Consider the following 16,537-nt stretch of genomic DNA (forward strand, 5'->3'; position numbering starts at 1 on the left):
GGCCTCTTCTCCCAAGTGACAGGGGACAGGACAAGAGGGAATGGCCTCAAGCTCCACCAGGGGAGGTTCAGGCTGGACATTAGGAAAAAATTTTTCACGAAAAGGGTCATTGGGCACTGGCAGAGGCTGCCTAGGGAGGTGGTTGAGTCACCTTCCCTGGAGGTGTTTAAGGGATGGGTAGAGGAGGTGCTGAGGGGCATGGTTTAGTGATTGATAGGAATGGTTGGACTCGATGATCCGTTGGGTCCTTTCCAACCTAGCGATTCTATGATTCTATGGTCACACCCACCCATCGGGGCGGGCAGCGCCTCCCTGCCTTCCCCACCAAGTTTCTCCCGCCGCCATTAGCGGCGCATCGGGGGAGCAGGGGTTGGAACTACAACTCCCAGCATCCCACGCGCCGCCGCAGCCGCCACTTCCGGCCGCGCTGAGATGGCGCCCGCCACGGAACGCGCGGCGGGGGCTCGCGGGCGAGGAAGGGGCGGGGCGGTGGAGCGGAAACTACAACTCCCAGCATCCCCCGCGGCCGCGCCGCTTCCGGTTGCACTGAGATGGCGCCGGCCACGGAGCGTGTGGCACCGGCGGGGTTCGCTGGTGAGAAGAAGAAGGAGGAGGGGGAGGGGGCCCCGGGGTCGGGGCGCAGCCGGGGTGCAGCGCGGTCTCTAACGGATTCTTCATCCCTTCCCGCAGCGCTGGCGGTGAAGTTCGGGGAGCGGCAGCGCTCGCCTCACTGGCTCTTGGTGAAGGAGCACCAGGTGCGCGAAGGAGCCGGCACCGCGCACCCGCCACGCCGAACGCTCTTCGTCCTCAACGTCCCCCCCTACTGCGGCGCCGTGAGTGGGGCGGGGGGGCTGCTGAGTCCATCCAGAGTTAAGCTCCATCTAAGTAATGGCGTTCTTCGAAAGCTGGACAGAATGGCCCTCTGACAGCGTGTTTTCCTTCAGGCAGCGTTTCGCAGACACCGTTCGTTCTTTGGAGATGATAACGCCTCGTGTGCCGCGAGATCTGTGCTGGGCAGGTGTCTCTGCTTCTGTGATCCCCTCGCTTTGCAGCCTTTCCCCATGAAGGCAAGGTCAGGCAGAGCTGGAGCCGGCTCCGAATTAGCAAGAGTTTTGGCTGTTGTGAAGGTCATAATAACATTAAAATTAGACCTCGGAAAGTAGTAAAATATGCATAATATTTTTAGGAGAGTTTACACACGTGCCTGTAAGTGGGAAATGCATATTATCATAGACTGTTTGGGGTTGGAAGTGACCTTAAAGGTCATCCAGGGACACCTCCCACCAGACCAGGCTGCCTAAGGCCCCATCCAACCTTGAACACCTCCAGGGATGGGGCAGCAACAGCTTCCCTGGGCAACCTGTGCCAGTGTCTCACCGCTCTCATTGCAAAGAATTTCTTCCTAATGTCTAATCTAAATCTTCCTCTCTACTATTTATAGCTATTCTCCCTTGTCCTATCACTCCATGCCCTTATAAAAAGTGCCTCCGCATCTTTCTTGTAGCCCCTTCCAGGTACTGGAAGGTCACTATAAGGTCTCTGCGCAGCCTTCTCTTCTCTAGGCTGAACAACCCCCAGCTCCCTCGGCCTGTCCTCATAGCAGAGATGCTCCAACCCTCTGATCATTCTTGTGGCCTCTGGACCTATTCCAACAGGTCCATGTGCTTCTTAGGTTGGGGGTTCCAGAACTGGACACAATGTCTAATTTTAATGTTATTATGAACTTCACAACAGTCAGATCTTTTGCTAATTTGGAGCTGGCTCCAGCTCTGCCTGACCTTGTATTTGAGATGGAGAGAGACTGCAAACAGAGGTGATCACAGAAGAGACACCTGTTCAGCACAGATCAGACTGCACACAAGATGTAACAGTGTCTAGAAAAACACTGTTTGACAAAACATGCTGTAAAAAAACATGCTATAAGAGGGACGTTGTGTCTAACTTCCAAAAAGTACAGTTACTTGGATGAACTTAACTCTACCTTAGCTTAAATCAAAATATTCCACTTTTTGTAATGCTAACTACTTTTTGTATCAGGGAGAGCCTCCCAGTGCTCTCTGAGCTGGGTTCCCACCGGAATGGGGGCCTCCCAGTGCGCTCTGGGCTGGGGTCCCTGTGCAGGGGTAGCCTCCCAGCATGCTCTGGAGTCTGGGCAAGAGAGGCTAGGGAGTGGAATTAATGTGGCTTTCCTGGACTGTTTGTTCTTCCTTGTTTTCTGCGTGAAGGACTCCCTGTCTAGGCTATTTGCCCGCTGTGGGCATGTCCAGTCTGTGGAAATGTGTGAGAAGCCGACACCAGGAGAGAAGAAAGAAAAGCACACATCCAAGTTCTTTAATCGGAAAAGTGCAACGGTAAAGCCCTTCTGTGGGGCGGGAATATTGATTTGGTGGTCAGAATGGGGGGAAAAGATCGCAAAGTTGAATCCTGTGTTCAGTTCTGGGCCCCTCACCACAAGAAGGATGATGAGGCTCTGGAGCGAGTCCAGAGAAGCGCAACAAAGCAGGTGAAGAGGCTGGAGAACAGGCCTTATGAGGAGCGGCTGAGAGAGCTGGGGTTGTTTAGCCTGGAGAAGAGGAAGCTGAGGGGAGACCTCATTGCTCTCTACAACTACCTGAAAGGAGGTTGTAGAGAGGAGGGTGCTGGCCTCTTCTCCCAAGTGACAGGGGATAGGACAAGAGGGAATGGCCTCAAGCTCTGCCAGGGGAGGTTCAGGCTGGACATTAGGAAAAAAATTTTCACAGAAAGGGTCATTGGGCACTGGCACAGGCTGCCCAGGGAGGTGGTTGAGTCGCCTTCCCTGGAGGTGTTTAAGGCACGGGCGGACGAGGTGCTAAGGGGCGTGGTTTAGTGTTTGATAGGAATGGTTGGACTGGATTATCCGGTGGGTCTCTTCTAACCTGGTTATTCTATGATTCTATTAAATACTCCGTGGTTGTAATAGGAACATGAGATAGGTCTTCAGGGAGACCTTATAGCAGCCTTCCAGTACTGAAAAGGGGCTACAGAAAAGCTGGGAAGGGGCTCCTTATCAGGGAGTGCAGTGACAGGATGAGGGGGAACAGTTTTAAGTTGAAAGAGGAGATTTAGATTAGATATTGGGAAGAAATCTTTTGCTGTGGGGGTGGTGAGGTGTCCCTGCCCTTGGTAGGGCATTGGAACTGGGTAGTCTTTAAGGTCCCTTCCAACCCAAACCATTCAGTGATTCTATGATATGGGAAACCGTCTGAGGGCATTGGGCAATGTGATTACTTATTTAAGTTCACTTTATCTTTTTTTGCTATCCACCTGTGGTTTGATTTTTATTAGTTTTTATTTTGTTTGTACTGCAGCTCCTTGCTGCGTTGCTGGTTTCCCTGATGAATCTGACTGGCCTAGGTGTCTCTTTTAGGGATTTCAAGTAGCATACGTGGTGTTCCGGAAACCAGCCGCTGTCCAGGCAGCCAAAGCTCTGTCACAGGAGGGTCCCTTGCTGATATCAACAGAGAGTCACCCTGTGAAAACTGGCATTAGCAGTAAGTGAGCCCTAGCTATCTTTCTGCTAGCTGGTGCCAGGGAAAAACCTTCCTCACTGAATCCTACCCTGTATGTCCTAGACTAATTCTCACCATTTTATACTGAGCTGGGACATGTCCAGTGTTTTGTTGTCCCGCTTTGATGATTCGCAAGGTAGCAGTGTTGTGGTACTAGATGTTATGCTGTGGTCCAGTGATCCTATGGGAGAGTAGGATCATTGGTATCATGGAGGACGTCTCCTCAGTATCATGTAGATGCAGAGAAACTGGCTGCATCTTGCCTTCAGAATGGAAATCAGGTTCAATAGCAGGCATCAGGTCTCTGTCAAGATGGCAGCCCTTTGGATGTGACCCCTTGTCAGGAATGCAGCGCTGCATGTTGCGCCTCTTGGAGTTAAGGATAGCCCGTTCCTGACTGGAAAAGTTGCAGGTTCTTCCCATCACTTAATGGCTGTGGCCTGGGCTGTAAGGCGGTTGAGCTTTTGCTGTGGGGAAGCTGGACAGGAACAGGAACAGACAGTGCCCATCCACACAGTGGTTCCCTCTAGAGCTGCCCAAAGGCCTCATGCTAGTGCTTGCTTCTAGCAGAGGCCTCTGCTGACTTCTACCTTTTCTGTCCCAGAGTGGATTGACAGCTACGCGGCCTCAGTCGTGGATCCGGAGGAGCTGAGGGCTGAGGTGGATGCCTACATGCAAGACTATGACAAAAAGATAGCAGAGGTGAGGCCAGGCTGGGGAGGGAACACACCTAAGCATTTTATGTGGGGAGGGGAGAAGACGACAGAGGACCTCGCGGTGCCCAGGCCTCAATGGAAAGGGCAGAGGGAAACGCTCTGGCTGTCAAGGTTGTTGTGCTCCCAGTTACTGGTGGGCAGTCGGGTCCAACACGTGACACTTGCACCCAGGGCTTACAATAGGTGTTCACAAATAAATTGGGCCCTGGCTGGCTTGCAGCATCGTGACTGAGAGATGAATACCTGTGCCCTTGGTCCCATGCTTTCTTTCAGATCTTGTACAGAAGCAGGAGCTGTAGCTTTCCGTGTCTGAAGGGAGGACTGTGGGGGAGCCGTGCATGGGATGTGCTGGCAGCCCATCTGCACTGAGCTGCCTCACCCTTCTGTCTTGACAGGAAGAAGCCAAAGCAGCCAAGGAGGAGGGTGTTCCAGACGAGGAGGGCTGGGTGAAGGTAACGCGGAAGGGCCGTAAGCCTGGCCTGCCCCGGACAGAAGCTGCCAACCTGCGAGTGCTGGAGAAGGAGAAGCAGAAACGGGCCCGCAAAGAGCTGCTCAACTTCTATGCCTGGCAGCATCGTGAGACCAAGAGGGAGCGTGAGTGTCTGAATCGCCTCCTACTCCTGCCTGTGTCTTTTGTCTCTTACACTGTGACAAAAAGAGCGCCCTTTTTCCTTTAGCGGAGGCTGTGTCCGGCTGCAGGTGGATGCTTGGCTGGGCGGTTGTGCGAATGGTCTTGCCAGCTCTTGGGGGCCCCTTGCCACCACCTGTCCTAACAAGGGTTGCTGGAGTATTTATCAGGAGAGTGCACAGCTTGTGGCTTTCCGATAGATGTTCCTTCAGTCTGCTGAAAGGCAGGAATTGAAAGGGAAAACTAGCCTGTTTCCTCCCGAAGAGGGAGCTGCAGCACTGATGGAAATGAGCAACCAGAGCCCCAGCCTGGAACTTGGCCCAGGTTCAAAAGGACCTGCTCTGGGAAATGTGTGTTTTCGGGTGTTGGAACTGAGCCCCTCCTGCTGTGTGGAAGTGAAACTTCTCAGGAGAGGGAGGTATCTGCTGCTCCTGTGTGACTTATCCTCCTTCTGCCTCTTTCAGATATTGCACAATTGAGGAAGAAATTTGAGGAGGACAAGCAGAGAATCGCGCTGATGCGAGCCCAGCGCAAGTTTCGGCCATATTAGTATGGCCTTGCCGTGCTATTTCTTCAGGTGCTTGTGCATCAGAGGGTGGGAGAGATGCCTATGGACTCCCATTTGTCAAAAGGATTTTAAGGAACTGAGGCAGCTTCAGGTTTTCCTTGCCCTTGGATCTGAAGTGGGAGATCCCAGCAACTGCTGCTGGAGGAGGAGCTTTCTTCACTCGCACTGGTGTCCTCCTGCTCCTGGCCTCCTGGTCGTCATCCAGCCCTGTGGCACCACTTCCCAAAGTGCTCAGGTTGAGGCACTTCTATGACCATCTGTATCTCCCCGCCACCCAAGGCCCTCCTAAAGCTCGTTGAGAGCTGGGATTAGCCTAGTGCAGCCTCCTCAGGGGCAAGAAGTGGCTGAAGAACTGTAAATAAACTGCTGGTATGTTCTTACAACATGGGAAGGCCTCTCTGTTGTGGGGTACAGCTCCTCGTGTGCTGGGGTGGTGATTAAAGTCATGGCTTGCGTACCTGTGCTCCTTGCACATGTCATCTCAGGGAGAGTAAGAAGAGGAGGGAAGTGACCTTAGGAAAAGCCCAGCCAGGAAGTTTGCAGACCTGTTGTCGTAGGTAAAGATCGGTGGTTTGGTACAGAGCCTTACACCTTCCCTCAGTGTCTGCTCCCGCTCAGCCAGGTGTCAAGGTGCCCAGTATTCCAGCAGTGTGGGCCTTTATGGCAAGTCCTCCCATGGGAATGGCCTCCACAGCCATGTCTAGCTTGGGCTATGGGAGTTTCTGATGTTCAGCATCATCACCAGAACAAGCTGAGATGGCAGCCTGGCTTTGGAGGAAGAAGCCGGTTGCTCCAAGGCCTGCTTCCACTTAACCTAACCTATCACCAGCCCACAGGAGGCAGGCGAGGATGACTGTGGGTACAGCCAGCAGTGCTTTCGTACCGCCCACAGAACAGTTGTGCAGCCTCAGACTTAGTGACTGTTGACTCCAGTGCACTCTGATCAGAAAGAGGACACAACCCACCCACCCCCACGCTTCTGCATGTTTATTTTGCTGCCTGCAGCCTCGATACAGGCGCCACTGTGAAGGTAAGGTGGAAATGCTGGTAAATTCCGCAGAGCTGGCTTAAAATGGATTTACCCTCCCCTAGAAAACCCACTGCAAACACAGTTTCCATTGCACATGGAGGCTGCCAGGCCTGCTTGGTTTACTTGGCTTTTTGCATCAGTTTAACTTGGAGGCAGATGGATCCTTAATATGCCGTTACCTAAAGCAAAATGCATGTAAAAATCACTGCCTCCCAGTATTGGTGTGTTAGCTGCTTGGGTGAGCAGCCATCCCAAAAGAAAGGAGTTTCGCTGTCTTACAGTCAAGAAGACAGAGCTAACATTGGGAGATTAATCTTTATTTAGAAAGACAGAAATCAGCTCTGCCAACTTTTCCATTATTAGCAGTTGCTTCAGCTACAGGATTAGTGACTCATTCCCTAGGAGTTCATTAAAATGGCCTTCTGAGCCCAGGTGAGCTCTTCGTTAAAAGCTGACTTAGACAAGCAGCTGTCACAGTGGAACAGAGACACCGAGGCCCTCTGAGCTCAGGAAGTAAGCAGAGCAGCACAACAGTGTTGTTTTTTTCCAGCAGAGGGGAGACTGGCATCACCATCCTCGGGGAGGAGGAAAGATGAGCCACCTGCCTCTTGCAGGGGCTCGGTGTCTCTGCTGTTGGTGTTGCTGCTCTCACAGAGGATGCCTCTTATTCCTGCTCCATTTCAGGGTGCAAGTTAGGAGTAAGGAAGGGGAAGGCTGCTCTGGGCATCTATCCCTGTGCTTAACAGAGCTGGAAGAATGATTCCTTTTCCCTTTGACAACTGAGACGTTAGGTTCAGCTCTCCTCCAGGGAAACTCCGGCAGACCTGCTTCCACCCTGCAGTGAGCTGAGCTTATGGAATGGTATCATGAAACTGATGTTGGATGGTGAGGTAGGAATGGTGACAATTCCTTCAGAGCCTGCCTTTTAGCTCCCTGTTCTAGAGCGCTGCAGCAGTGACCGTTTTTCTAGAGCCTGGCTCTGGCATTCTGCACCATCAGGAAGTTGCTGATGATCCCGGACACCACCTTGGGTTCATTCAGGTGCACAAAATGACTCCCAGGCACCTCGGCTATCTGGATGTGCTGGAGGAAGAAGACACAAGATGTAGTCTGGGAAAGAATTCCCTCAGGCACGCTGTGCTTGCTGTGTGGTGCTCACAGTGGGGATGTGGGGGATGGGAGGATTGGGGAAATGCTGAGTCCAGAGTGCGGTAATAACTTGGGCAGCAGGGGCAAAGTTGGCTTCCCGTGTGTGAGGACTTGCTGTAAAGGGCAAATCACGCACTGGGGATGCCACCAAGGTAAGCTGCTTCCTCACTCCTGCTCCCAGGTTGGAGATGCAAGGATGGAGTCTGCTCTCACCTCTTTGAGGGTAGAATCGAATGTCTCCCGTAGTGCTTTCACAAAGTGATTTCTGGTGTCTAGCTTGTGCGGTATCAAGAGTCCTTCTTGTGCTCTGAAAAGCAACAGCAAGGCTCAGTACAGCACACAGTGTGCTTCTGTTTGTCTTTCCCGCAGTCCCACGCTGAAGCAGTGTCCCCAGGAGAGTGGGACAATGGACCCAACAGGTCTTCCCAGGCTGCTTGTGAACAGCAGGGTTATGGGGTCATAGATCATAGAATAGATGGGTTAGAAGGGACCTTAAAGACCATCCAGTTCCAACCCCCCTGCCATGGGCAGGGACACCTCCCACTAGATCAGGCTGCCCAAGGCCCCATCCAACCTGGCCTTGAACACCTCCAGGGATAGGGCAGCCGCAAGTTCTCTGGGAAACCTGGGCCAGTGCCTCACCACTCTCATGGTGAAGAAATTCTTCCTTATGACTAGTCTAAATCTGCCCCTCTCCAGTTTATACCCACTGCAGTCAGAGAACACTGCACAGCCTGGCTAAGCAGCTATTTTCTGCCATACTTTCTGTTTAAAACCTTGTCTGACTGCCCAGTCGCATCAGAGTGGCTCCTTAACTGGTCTGAGTACACCATTCCTTGTCCCTACCCTTTCTTCTGCTCTTTTTCCTTCTATCCAGTTGCTACATCTCCCTTCTGTCCTCTTCCCCACTTAGTGCTGCTGTTTTAAACAGGCTGTGCCCTGCTTGGGGAGGGAAATACCAGGGCAGGCCTCCTGCACAGCTAAGATCATGTTGTCTCCCACCACGCAGCAAGTGATGGGACGCAGTGACATCCCAGGCTCAAAGGTGTGTACTCTGTATGGCCTAGAGGACTTCTCACCATGATGTTGCATTTCGGGACAAGCAGGGAAGTTCTTAAGCTTCAACAGACCAGGGAAGCCAAAACTGCACCTAATTTCTCAACTTCTAGCACTTCCCCCGATTTCCAAGAGAGGCTTTTAACATCACCACACGGGCCAATTTATCCAGAGCCCCTGCACATCTTGCTCTCCAAGGAGATGGGAAAAATGCAGGCAAGGACTGACAGAGCCATCTACCCATCCAGGCAGCTTAACAGCTCGTGGGGCCCTGCACAAGCCACCGGCTGCCTCCCCACAGCTTCTCCCTGCTCCAGGAACTGCAGGGTAGAGCTTGCAGGAGCTGGGTCAGGCCAGAGGCTCCAGGACCGGCTGGAGGAGGTGGAAGCTGCCAAGGGTTCATTTGCTTGCCCAGGCAAGAGGTTTCAGGGTCTGGAGAAGGCGGCAGCCGGGCTTGCTGCAGCTGGGGGAAAAGCAAGTAGGAGCGGTGCTCTGGAGGGTCATGTGTTTGCCAGGATAGCAAAATGAAGGCAGGAGCGTGGGGAGGACAGGGCAGGTCAGGCATTTCCTAGGTCAGCCTCGCGCCACAAAAGCCAAGCCTGAAAATTCAGCATCTGTCTGGGAAGAGGTCATACCAGCTGCTCTCTGCCTGCTCCAGGAGGCTGCTCAGCCCAGGGCAGTGGTGGGGAACTGGGAAATACTTCTCACATGTGAGTCTGTACTGCTCTGCCAACTGGCCCCAAGGTCTGGGTGGCTGCTGCAGAGGAGCGGGTAGCAGAGGACTCCTTTCTAACCTTCCCCCCCTCCACCCAGCGCTGCACGGAGGCAAGCAAGGGTTGCTTTGGCTTTTGCCTCACTCACACAATAATGAGAACGCGGTCCTGAATCTTCTGCAGGAGCTTCACACACTGTTCCGCCGTTAAGTACTCTCGATTCTGCTGCAGATGCAAAGACAGAGAGAGCGGCAAAGGTCAAGGACAGCAGCTGGGGGCAGCGGGTGTCCCTGACCCCTGCCGCATCTGCGGCTCTGAAGGCAGAAGTGGCTGCAGCCCCAGAGCAGCTGCTGTGCTGGGACACCACAGGCAGTGAGGCTAAGCATCAGACTAGCTGGCTCTGCAAAGGTTCCTTTTGTCCAGCTGCGTTTCAGGGCTGCCAACAACACTGCCTGCTGGGATGCAGCACATATGAGAATGATCTCATAGCAGAGAAAAGCTTTAAAAGTTCTTTTTACTGGAATGGAGAGAGTACACTACTCCAGCTGCCACAGCCTGGCAGTTGCACAGGTGGAGGAGGCCCAACTTGCTCAAAGGTGACACAAAGCTCTCAAAATGTCAAACGGAAAGACTTTGCTCCACTCTCTCTCTCTCTCCTCCTTATACAGATGACCTGACAAAGAAGCCAGCCTCAAGCATCCATCCATCTACTTCCTGAAGTTATAATGGCAGGAAAATATAGCCAGGAGGCCCTGGGGCAGAGGAACTGCTAAAAAAAAATCTGTAACATTTTCCAGTGACTCTGTAAGCTGAGTCAGTCAATGATGGAGCACAGGCTTTTTTAACAGCAGCCTTTAAAAGAGATGTGGGAATTAGGGAAATAGAAAGTAAACAGTTGGGTGGAGGCAGGGCCTGGGCTCAGTGAGCCGGCCTCCTCTGTCTCTGAGTTTTCTGTAAGCTCAGGGCTCAGAAGCATCAGGGTGCACATCAGAAGAGCAATGCTCACCGTACGGACTCTCATGTCTCTGTTATACACCAGCCCTGGAATGGAAAAACAAGAGAAGGTGTTCATATCTTACAGGAGCAGGAGTTGCTCTCTTTCTCCTCACCTTTGGGGTGTGCCCAAGACTTTCTGAGACAAGAGGAATAGGATTAATTCATTTTTTCCCTTTTTATTTTTTCCCTCTATTTCTTTTCTTTAGTCATTCTAGGACTTCAGCTCCAACCCCAGTTTCTGTGAATGGAGAGCTCTGCCTCCAGACTTAATTAATCCCATTCAAGCTGTGTAAACTCCTTGCTAGGGCACCCTGTGCCCTGTGCAAGACAATGGCTGTTGGCATCGCTCCCTTCCCGCAGCCAGCGCTGGCCCAGCACTGCGATGAGCCCTGTCTCCCAGGAGCCCCTTACCAGCGGGTGTCTCAGTTGCTCCTCGCTGCAGTAGGATCGCCCCACCCTCTGCTGTCAGATGTCTGTTTGCTTCTAAGAGCCTGGGGGAGACATGGCAGAGAGATTGGACTGCTGGAAAAGGGAGGAAACGAAGCGGAAATAGCATGACAAGGTGACAGCCAGCTCTCGGGCTACTTCAGAAAAGAGCAGGAAGAACCAGCAGCTTCTGGCAACAGAAGCCAAAGGTCTCACTGAAATTCTGGGGGACTTGAAAGGGGAAGCGGAGAGATAGTTTCTCCTTCTGGTTCAAGCAGCTATAACTCTGCCCAAGGTGAGGGAAGGCAGCAGGTGAAGAGGACAGACAGGAACCCACCTCTGCAATGCTGCTTCGGGGCTACGTGCTTTGGGAGTTTGCTGCTTTGCCTCTAGACTCAGTAATCTGTCAATCACCATCCGTTTTGATTTCAGCCATGCCTCAGTGTCCTGAAACAAAGATGTAGAGAACAGGAGTAAGCCCTCTCTTCTGAATCGTTTTACTCCTTACCAGAGGGTAGAAGAGGACATTTTGCTCGTCAGCATCCCTCAGAACTGGTACCAGTTATGGACTTCAAAATGCCCATTTCTGGGGAAAAAGGAAAAGCAATGCTTAAAAGGCAAGGTAGAAACAGAAAATTCAGCAGTGCTGTAAAGAACTTACTAATGTTTTACTCCTGCAATCTCTTCTACCCCTTCCTACCTCACTTTTGAGTTGAGGACAACTGTCCAAAAGAACAAGAGAAATCCAGTATCTTTCATCTCTCTGACCCTGGGTTTCTGTCCCACTTCTGCCAGCCAAAGCCCCAGCATCTGGTAGCGATAACGGCAGGTTGGGAATGTATCTCTGTGAACAGCCAGGAGCAGAAAAAGAAATCCACCAATCTTGCACCCAGGTCACCCATCAAGCTGTAGGCAAAAAGACAACCTCAGATGGCAGCTGCTTGGACAGAGGTTCCAGTTCCCTTTGTAGAAAAGCACGGCACAGGCAAGTGAATTGCAGTGCTGCAGGACGGCAGGATGTGGAGAGCTACCAAGTGTCCCCCAAGGGCCATCTTGAGCAAGGACCTCAGCCCACTCCACAAGGAGCAGATCCATGCCAGCCCTGAGACTTGTGTGGCCTGTCAGGAACTGGTCACATCAGTGCTTTCTCTGAACAAATAAGGGAAAGAAGAAAACCAGCTATTTTTTATTTTAAAAAAGGGAGAGGAGCCACACGTGAAATCTAACCTCTGGAGCCAGGAGAAAGCCAAGACTTTCCAGCAGGATCAGCTTGTCCACCATCTCAGGATAAAGGAAACAGAACTGAGGAGAGATGAAACAATATGAGAGGAAGGGAAAAACTGAGTGTCGAGTGATGTCTTCATCCTGCTACACTGGAGAGGAGGTCAGGGAGGGCCTCTCTTCCCCTGAGATTCAAGTCCCTTCATTCCTCTCCCATTTGTGGTTCCAGCTGCAGAAATCACAGACCCCATGAAGAAAGGATGCTTTACTCACCATTCCTGCCACAGCCCCACCTGCAAGGGAAAGAAGGGTGTTTAGTTATGCACAGGACACCGCCAGGGAACAGGAACTCCTCTTCCCCACAGCAGGAGCTGCCTTAGAAGCAGAAATGCATGTTGTACCAAGGGAACAAAGCCCCAGCTATGGATTGCAGCAGGCAGGATGCAGGCAGAGAGAAGGGCTATTGGCCAGCTGGACTTCCCGTCCTCTGCCATCCCATCTCCCTTCCAGGCAGCAAAGGCCAGGGAGGAGTTAAAGCAGTACAGTGTGCAGGTACTGTGAGCTGAGGCCAGAGCAGCCCTGAGGGGCAAAACTCACATTGTGGCAGAACTTCATCATATCTCAAGCACAAAGGGATAGAGCCTAGAGTCTAGTTCCTCTCAGCAAGCTCCGTGACCCACCAAGAAGGGCCCTGCTGTCCCCAGGTTTTGTGGCCTTGTGGGGACCAGGCAGGAAGGCCTCCTGCAAATTCTTCTGCCACAGACCACACTTCTTTGCCCATCACTCTTCCTTCTTGTGGGCAGAGGAAAGGCCCACGCCAAGAGTTACCACTGTTGGTACCCCAGGGTCTTGAAAACAGGCATTTCAAACAAGGGCAACTATTTTTGAATCACTCAAGCAGGAAGCTGGTACTTGACATAATATAATAAATATTCCAACACAGCTCATAGCAGCATGTCTTGTAAGTTAATTATATACTCCTGTTTCCATAAATCTCACCGCTCACAAGGACAAGAGCCACTTACCCATACTGTGACCCATCAGGGTGAACCGTCTCCACTGCAAGGCTAAGCGGCAACAGACAAAAACAGACAGTGCTGCATTAGAAACCAGAGCAGTGGCATTTTGGTGCTTCTCCAACAGCACAAGCCCCTTCTCCTGGGAGGGTTTTTGCACCGCTTAATTTGTTTCCTAATCCAGAAATGACACGGCTAAGTAGGCCAGTTTTACAGAAAAAGAGCATCCACCACCTCATTTCCTTGGTAGGTGTCACACAGCTCTCAAGCGCTCTCTCCCTGTGGCAAACAAACTACAGCAAATTCCCATTTATTGCCAGGCACGAGACTGGCAAGTAGGAAAGGAGCCTGACTGGGCAGCATCTGCTGGAAGACAGGGACCTTGACAGAGCACCCTGCTTGCTGCAGGGCATTCCACAAGAGCCATGAGGACTCAGAGCCAGGTCCACTGCCTCGAGGAAAATATGATTATTCCAAGTGAAAGCTCTCTGCACCATTTAGCACATCAGGCTCTTCAGTCCATTTTTAGGGCACTCAGAGAGACTTACAGGAACATATTGCTTTGTCGGTGCTGCCCATCTGAAATACACCTCACTGAAAGACGTGTTTTACCCGCTGGCACATCAAAGAACTTCCAGAGGCTCTTTGTACGCTGAATGAAGAACGCAAAAGGGCACATGCCACAGCCTTTTCCAAGATCAGCATTCAGATGGGCAGTTAGATCCGCAGTTATTAGGAGCCCAGGGCATGTTGGCTTTCTGATTTCTTTGTGTGATACTAAAGCAAGCAGCAAACTGCCATCAGGGAGAACCCAAAGAGTCTGCAACTCACACTTGACACTGGTTAGAAGTCACTGGCTGTTTACAGTCAGTCAGTCCAGCAAAACCATTTACTTACATCCACCACTTCACCACTACTGCTTTTTAGTGTAGAAACACTTGCTTTCCAGGGCTTAGTTCTTCTCTCACAAAATAGTAAGAAAGTGGGATGCTTTTTCAGCCCGTGGTCACAAAGCACCAGCTAACATCGGGTTGGGGAGAAGCAGAGGGAACTGACCCCTTTTCTGGCCTGCTTGTTCCAAGAAGCAGGAGCAATGTACCACCCTCTGCACAAACATCCCTTCAGGGGTCCTTTCAGCTACCCACCTGTTGTCACCCGGCACACATCACTCACATAATCCAGAAAGTGGTAGGCAGAGCCTGCAGGTCGGTGGGATGACAAGCCATGCCCAGAAAAATCCATTGCCACATAATAGCAATCTGAAAGGGAGAGAGTATCAGATGTGTAGCCCGGCAACACAGCAAGAACCATCCTGATGAGCCAAACCTACCTTTGGGGAGCAGTGGAATGAGCTTGTCAAAGGTGTTGGCATTGTCCAGCCAGCCATGCAAGCACAGCACAGGGTGTCCCTCCGAGGGTCCCCAGGCCTTGGCTGCCACGTGGCCCCAAGGCACAGGGAACTTCAACTCCGAGAACATGCCCAAACTAGAGTGCTCCCAAGCGACTTCTCTGGAAAGCTGCGTGCTCAGAGTATGTCCCAGGGATCTTGTTAATGGCCCAGAGCTCTGAAAATAGTAATACAGGTCTTTAGTAACTCTCCAGACTCCTGCGGTCCTAATTAGCAGCTTGCTGATTTATAGCTCCCCATTCAACATCCCAAGCTGCCATCCCTGCCTGTCTGTTTGGGGAATCCTCCTCCCAGCACGTACTAGTGATGCTCGTAGGAAGAAACAACCTCTCCCTAAGCAGGAGGAGAAAGCCTCCTCTCTGTGTCTCCACGGCAGCTGCAACCCGACCAGAAGGCGCCAGAGATCTGGCAAGAGGGAACTGTGCCGAATTCCCCCAGCTAGCTGTAGTTAGCTAGGCACCTGTCCTGGACCAAAAAGACAATTTCAAGAATAAGGATGCTGCTTCCAGTACTAGACTGTTATCACCTTCTCTTTTACCGTGGTGTTTCTTCTCTTTCACACCACCAGTCCACATTTTTCACAGAATCACAGAATAACCAGGTTGGAAGAGACCCACCGGATCATTGAGTCCAACCGTTCCTATCAAACACTAAACCATATCCCTCAGCACCTCGTCCACCCGTGCCTTAAACACCTCCAGGGAAGGGGATTCAACCACCTCCCTGGGCAGCCTCTGCCAGTGAGCAGCTCTGCCACACGGCAAGCACCTGCTGCCACCCTGGAGTGCTCGGGATACAGGTTAACGACCAGCCAAGCACCCACTTGGCCTCAGACCTGTCTCATCACTGCTGCACTGCCTGGCATTCACTGAGCTACATGGCACCTTTACTCAACCCCTTAGGCCCCTCACGGGTGCCATGACTCGTAGAATCATAGACCTGTTTAGTTGGAAAAAACCTTTGAGATCACCAAGTTCAGCTGTACCTGTCCACTACTAAACCATATCCCTGAGCACCTCATCTCTCCATTTTCTGATAAAACCACCTCCCTGGGCAGCCCATGCCAGTGCCCGAGAACCATTTCAGTGAAGAAATTCTCTCTGATATCCAGTCTGAACCCCGCCTTGTCCAACTCAAGGACATTTCCTCTCACCCTATCACTTGTTACGTGGGAGAAGGGACCAACACCGACCCTGCCACAACTCCCTTTCAGGCAGCTGTAGGGTGATAAGGTCTCCCCTCAGCCTCTTCTCCAGGGAAGAGCAACAAAGCCAATGAGGGGGCTGGAGAACAAGTCTTATGAGGAGCGGCTGAGGGAGCTGGGGTTGTTTAGCCTGGAGAAGAGGAGGCTGAGGGGAGACCTCATTGCTCTCTACAACTACCTGAAAGGAGGTTGTGGAGAGGTGGGGGGATTGGTCTCTCCTCCCAAGTGCCAGGGGACAGGACAAGAGGGAATGGCCTCAAGCTCCGCCAGGGGAGGTTCAGATGGGACATTAGGAAAAAATTTTTCACCGAAAGGGTCATCAGGCCCTGGAACAGGGAGGTGGTGGAGTCACCGCCCCTCAGAGCTATTTAAAAGACAGGTAGATGAGGTACTAAAGGATATGGTTTAGTAGCAGACAGGTACGGTTGGACTCGATGACCTCAGAGGTTTTTTCCAACCTGGTGACTCTATGATTCTATTCTATGATTCCAGCCTAAACGCCTCCATTTCGTAGGACTCGTTTTCCAGCTTCGCCACCTTCCTCTGGACGCGCTCCAGTGCCTCAATGTCCTCGCAGCGAGGGGGGCTCCTCCAGCTCTCGCTGCGGCGACCCGCATCAGGTCTGCGTTCCTTTCAGCGCCCCCCGAGCCACCGCCTCTCTCCACGCCAGGTCCCTGGGGAGCCTCCAGGACCGCACGGACCCCCCGGCCCTTCCCCATCCCCCCTCCCCGTCCCCTCCTACCGCGATGGCGGCGCCGGGCGGCGGGCGGGAGCGGCCCCTGCCCCGCCCCGGGAGGAGGGGAGGCCCGGGGCCTCGCCTGCCCGGCTTCAAAACGCCTCCGGGGGTGGGTGCTCAGCCGCCTCTCTGGGCGGCCT

At 52.4% G+C, this 16,537-nt stretch overlaps 2 protein-coding genes across 3 annotated transcripts; one reads left to right on the forward strand and one right to left on the reverse strand.

The window, feature by feature from the left end:
• Positions 1–481: 481 nt before the first annotated feature.
• Positions 482–5,825, forward strand: RRP7A (ribosomal RNA processing 7 homolog A). Its single transcript, XM_069854997.1, has 7 exons — positions 482–594; positions 691–833; positions 2,226–2,351; positions 3,389–3,512; positions 4,135–4,232; positions 4,642–4,840; positions 5,339–5,825. The coding sequence occupies exons 1-7, from the start codon at positions 552–554 to the stop codon at positions 5,422–5,424; spliced, it is 819 nt and encodes a 272-aa protein (XP_069711098.1). The 5' UTR covers positions 482–551; the 3' UTR covers positions 5,425–5,825.
• A 513-nt stretch (positions 5,826–6,338) lies between these two features.
• SERHL2 (serine hydrolase like 2) lies at positions 6,339–14,986 on the reverse strand. 2 transcript variants are annotated; one of them, XM_069854340.1, is made up of 11 exons: positions 14,380–14,986; positions 14,195–14,308; positions 13,059–13,100; positions 12,307–12,326; positions 12,040–12,114; positions 11,150–11,259; positions 10,798–10,877; positions 10,397–10,431; positions 9,539–9,612; positions 7,835–7,928; positions 6,339–7,555 (listed from the first exon to the last, which is right to left on the reverse strand). In XM_069854340.1, the coding sequence occupies exons 1-11, from the start codon at positions 14,525–14,527 to the stop codon at positions 7,439–7,441; spliced, it is 909 nt and encodes a 302-aa protein (XP_069710441.1). In that variant the 5' UTR covers positions 14,528–14,986; the 3' UTR covers positions 6,339–7,438. The 2 variants fall into 2 exon arrangements, with proteins under 2 accessions (XP_069710441.1, XP_069710431.1); XM_069854330.1 differs by having other exon boundaries at positions 6,341–7,555; positions 9,539–9,615; positions 14,380–14,984.
• Between the last annotated feature and the right edge of the window lie 1,551 nt (positions 14,987–16,537).

The sequence above is a fragment of the Phaenicophaeus curvirostris genome, chromosome 1 (assembly GCF_032191515.1).
Source record: "Phaenicophaeus curvirostris isolate KB17595 chromosome 1, BPBGC_Pcur_1.0, whole genome shotgun sequence".
Taxonomy (NCBI): domain Eukaryota; kingdom Metazoa; phylum Chordata; class Aves; order Cuculiformes; family Cuculidae; genus Phaenicophaeus; species Phaenicophaeus curvirostris.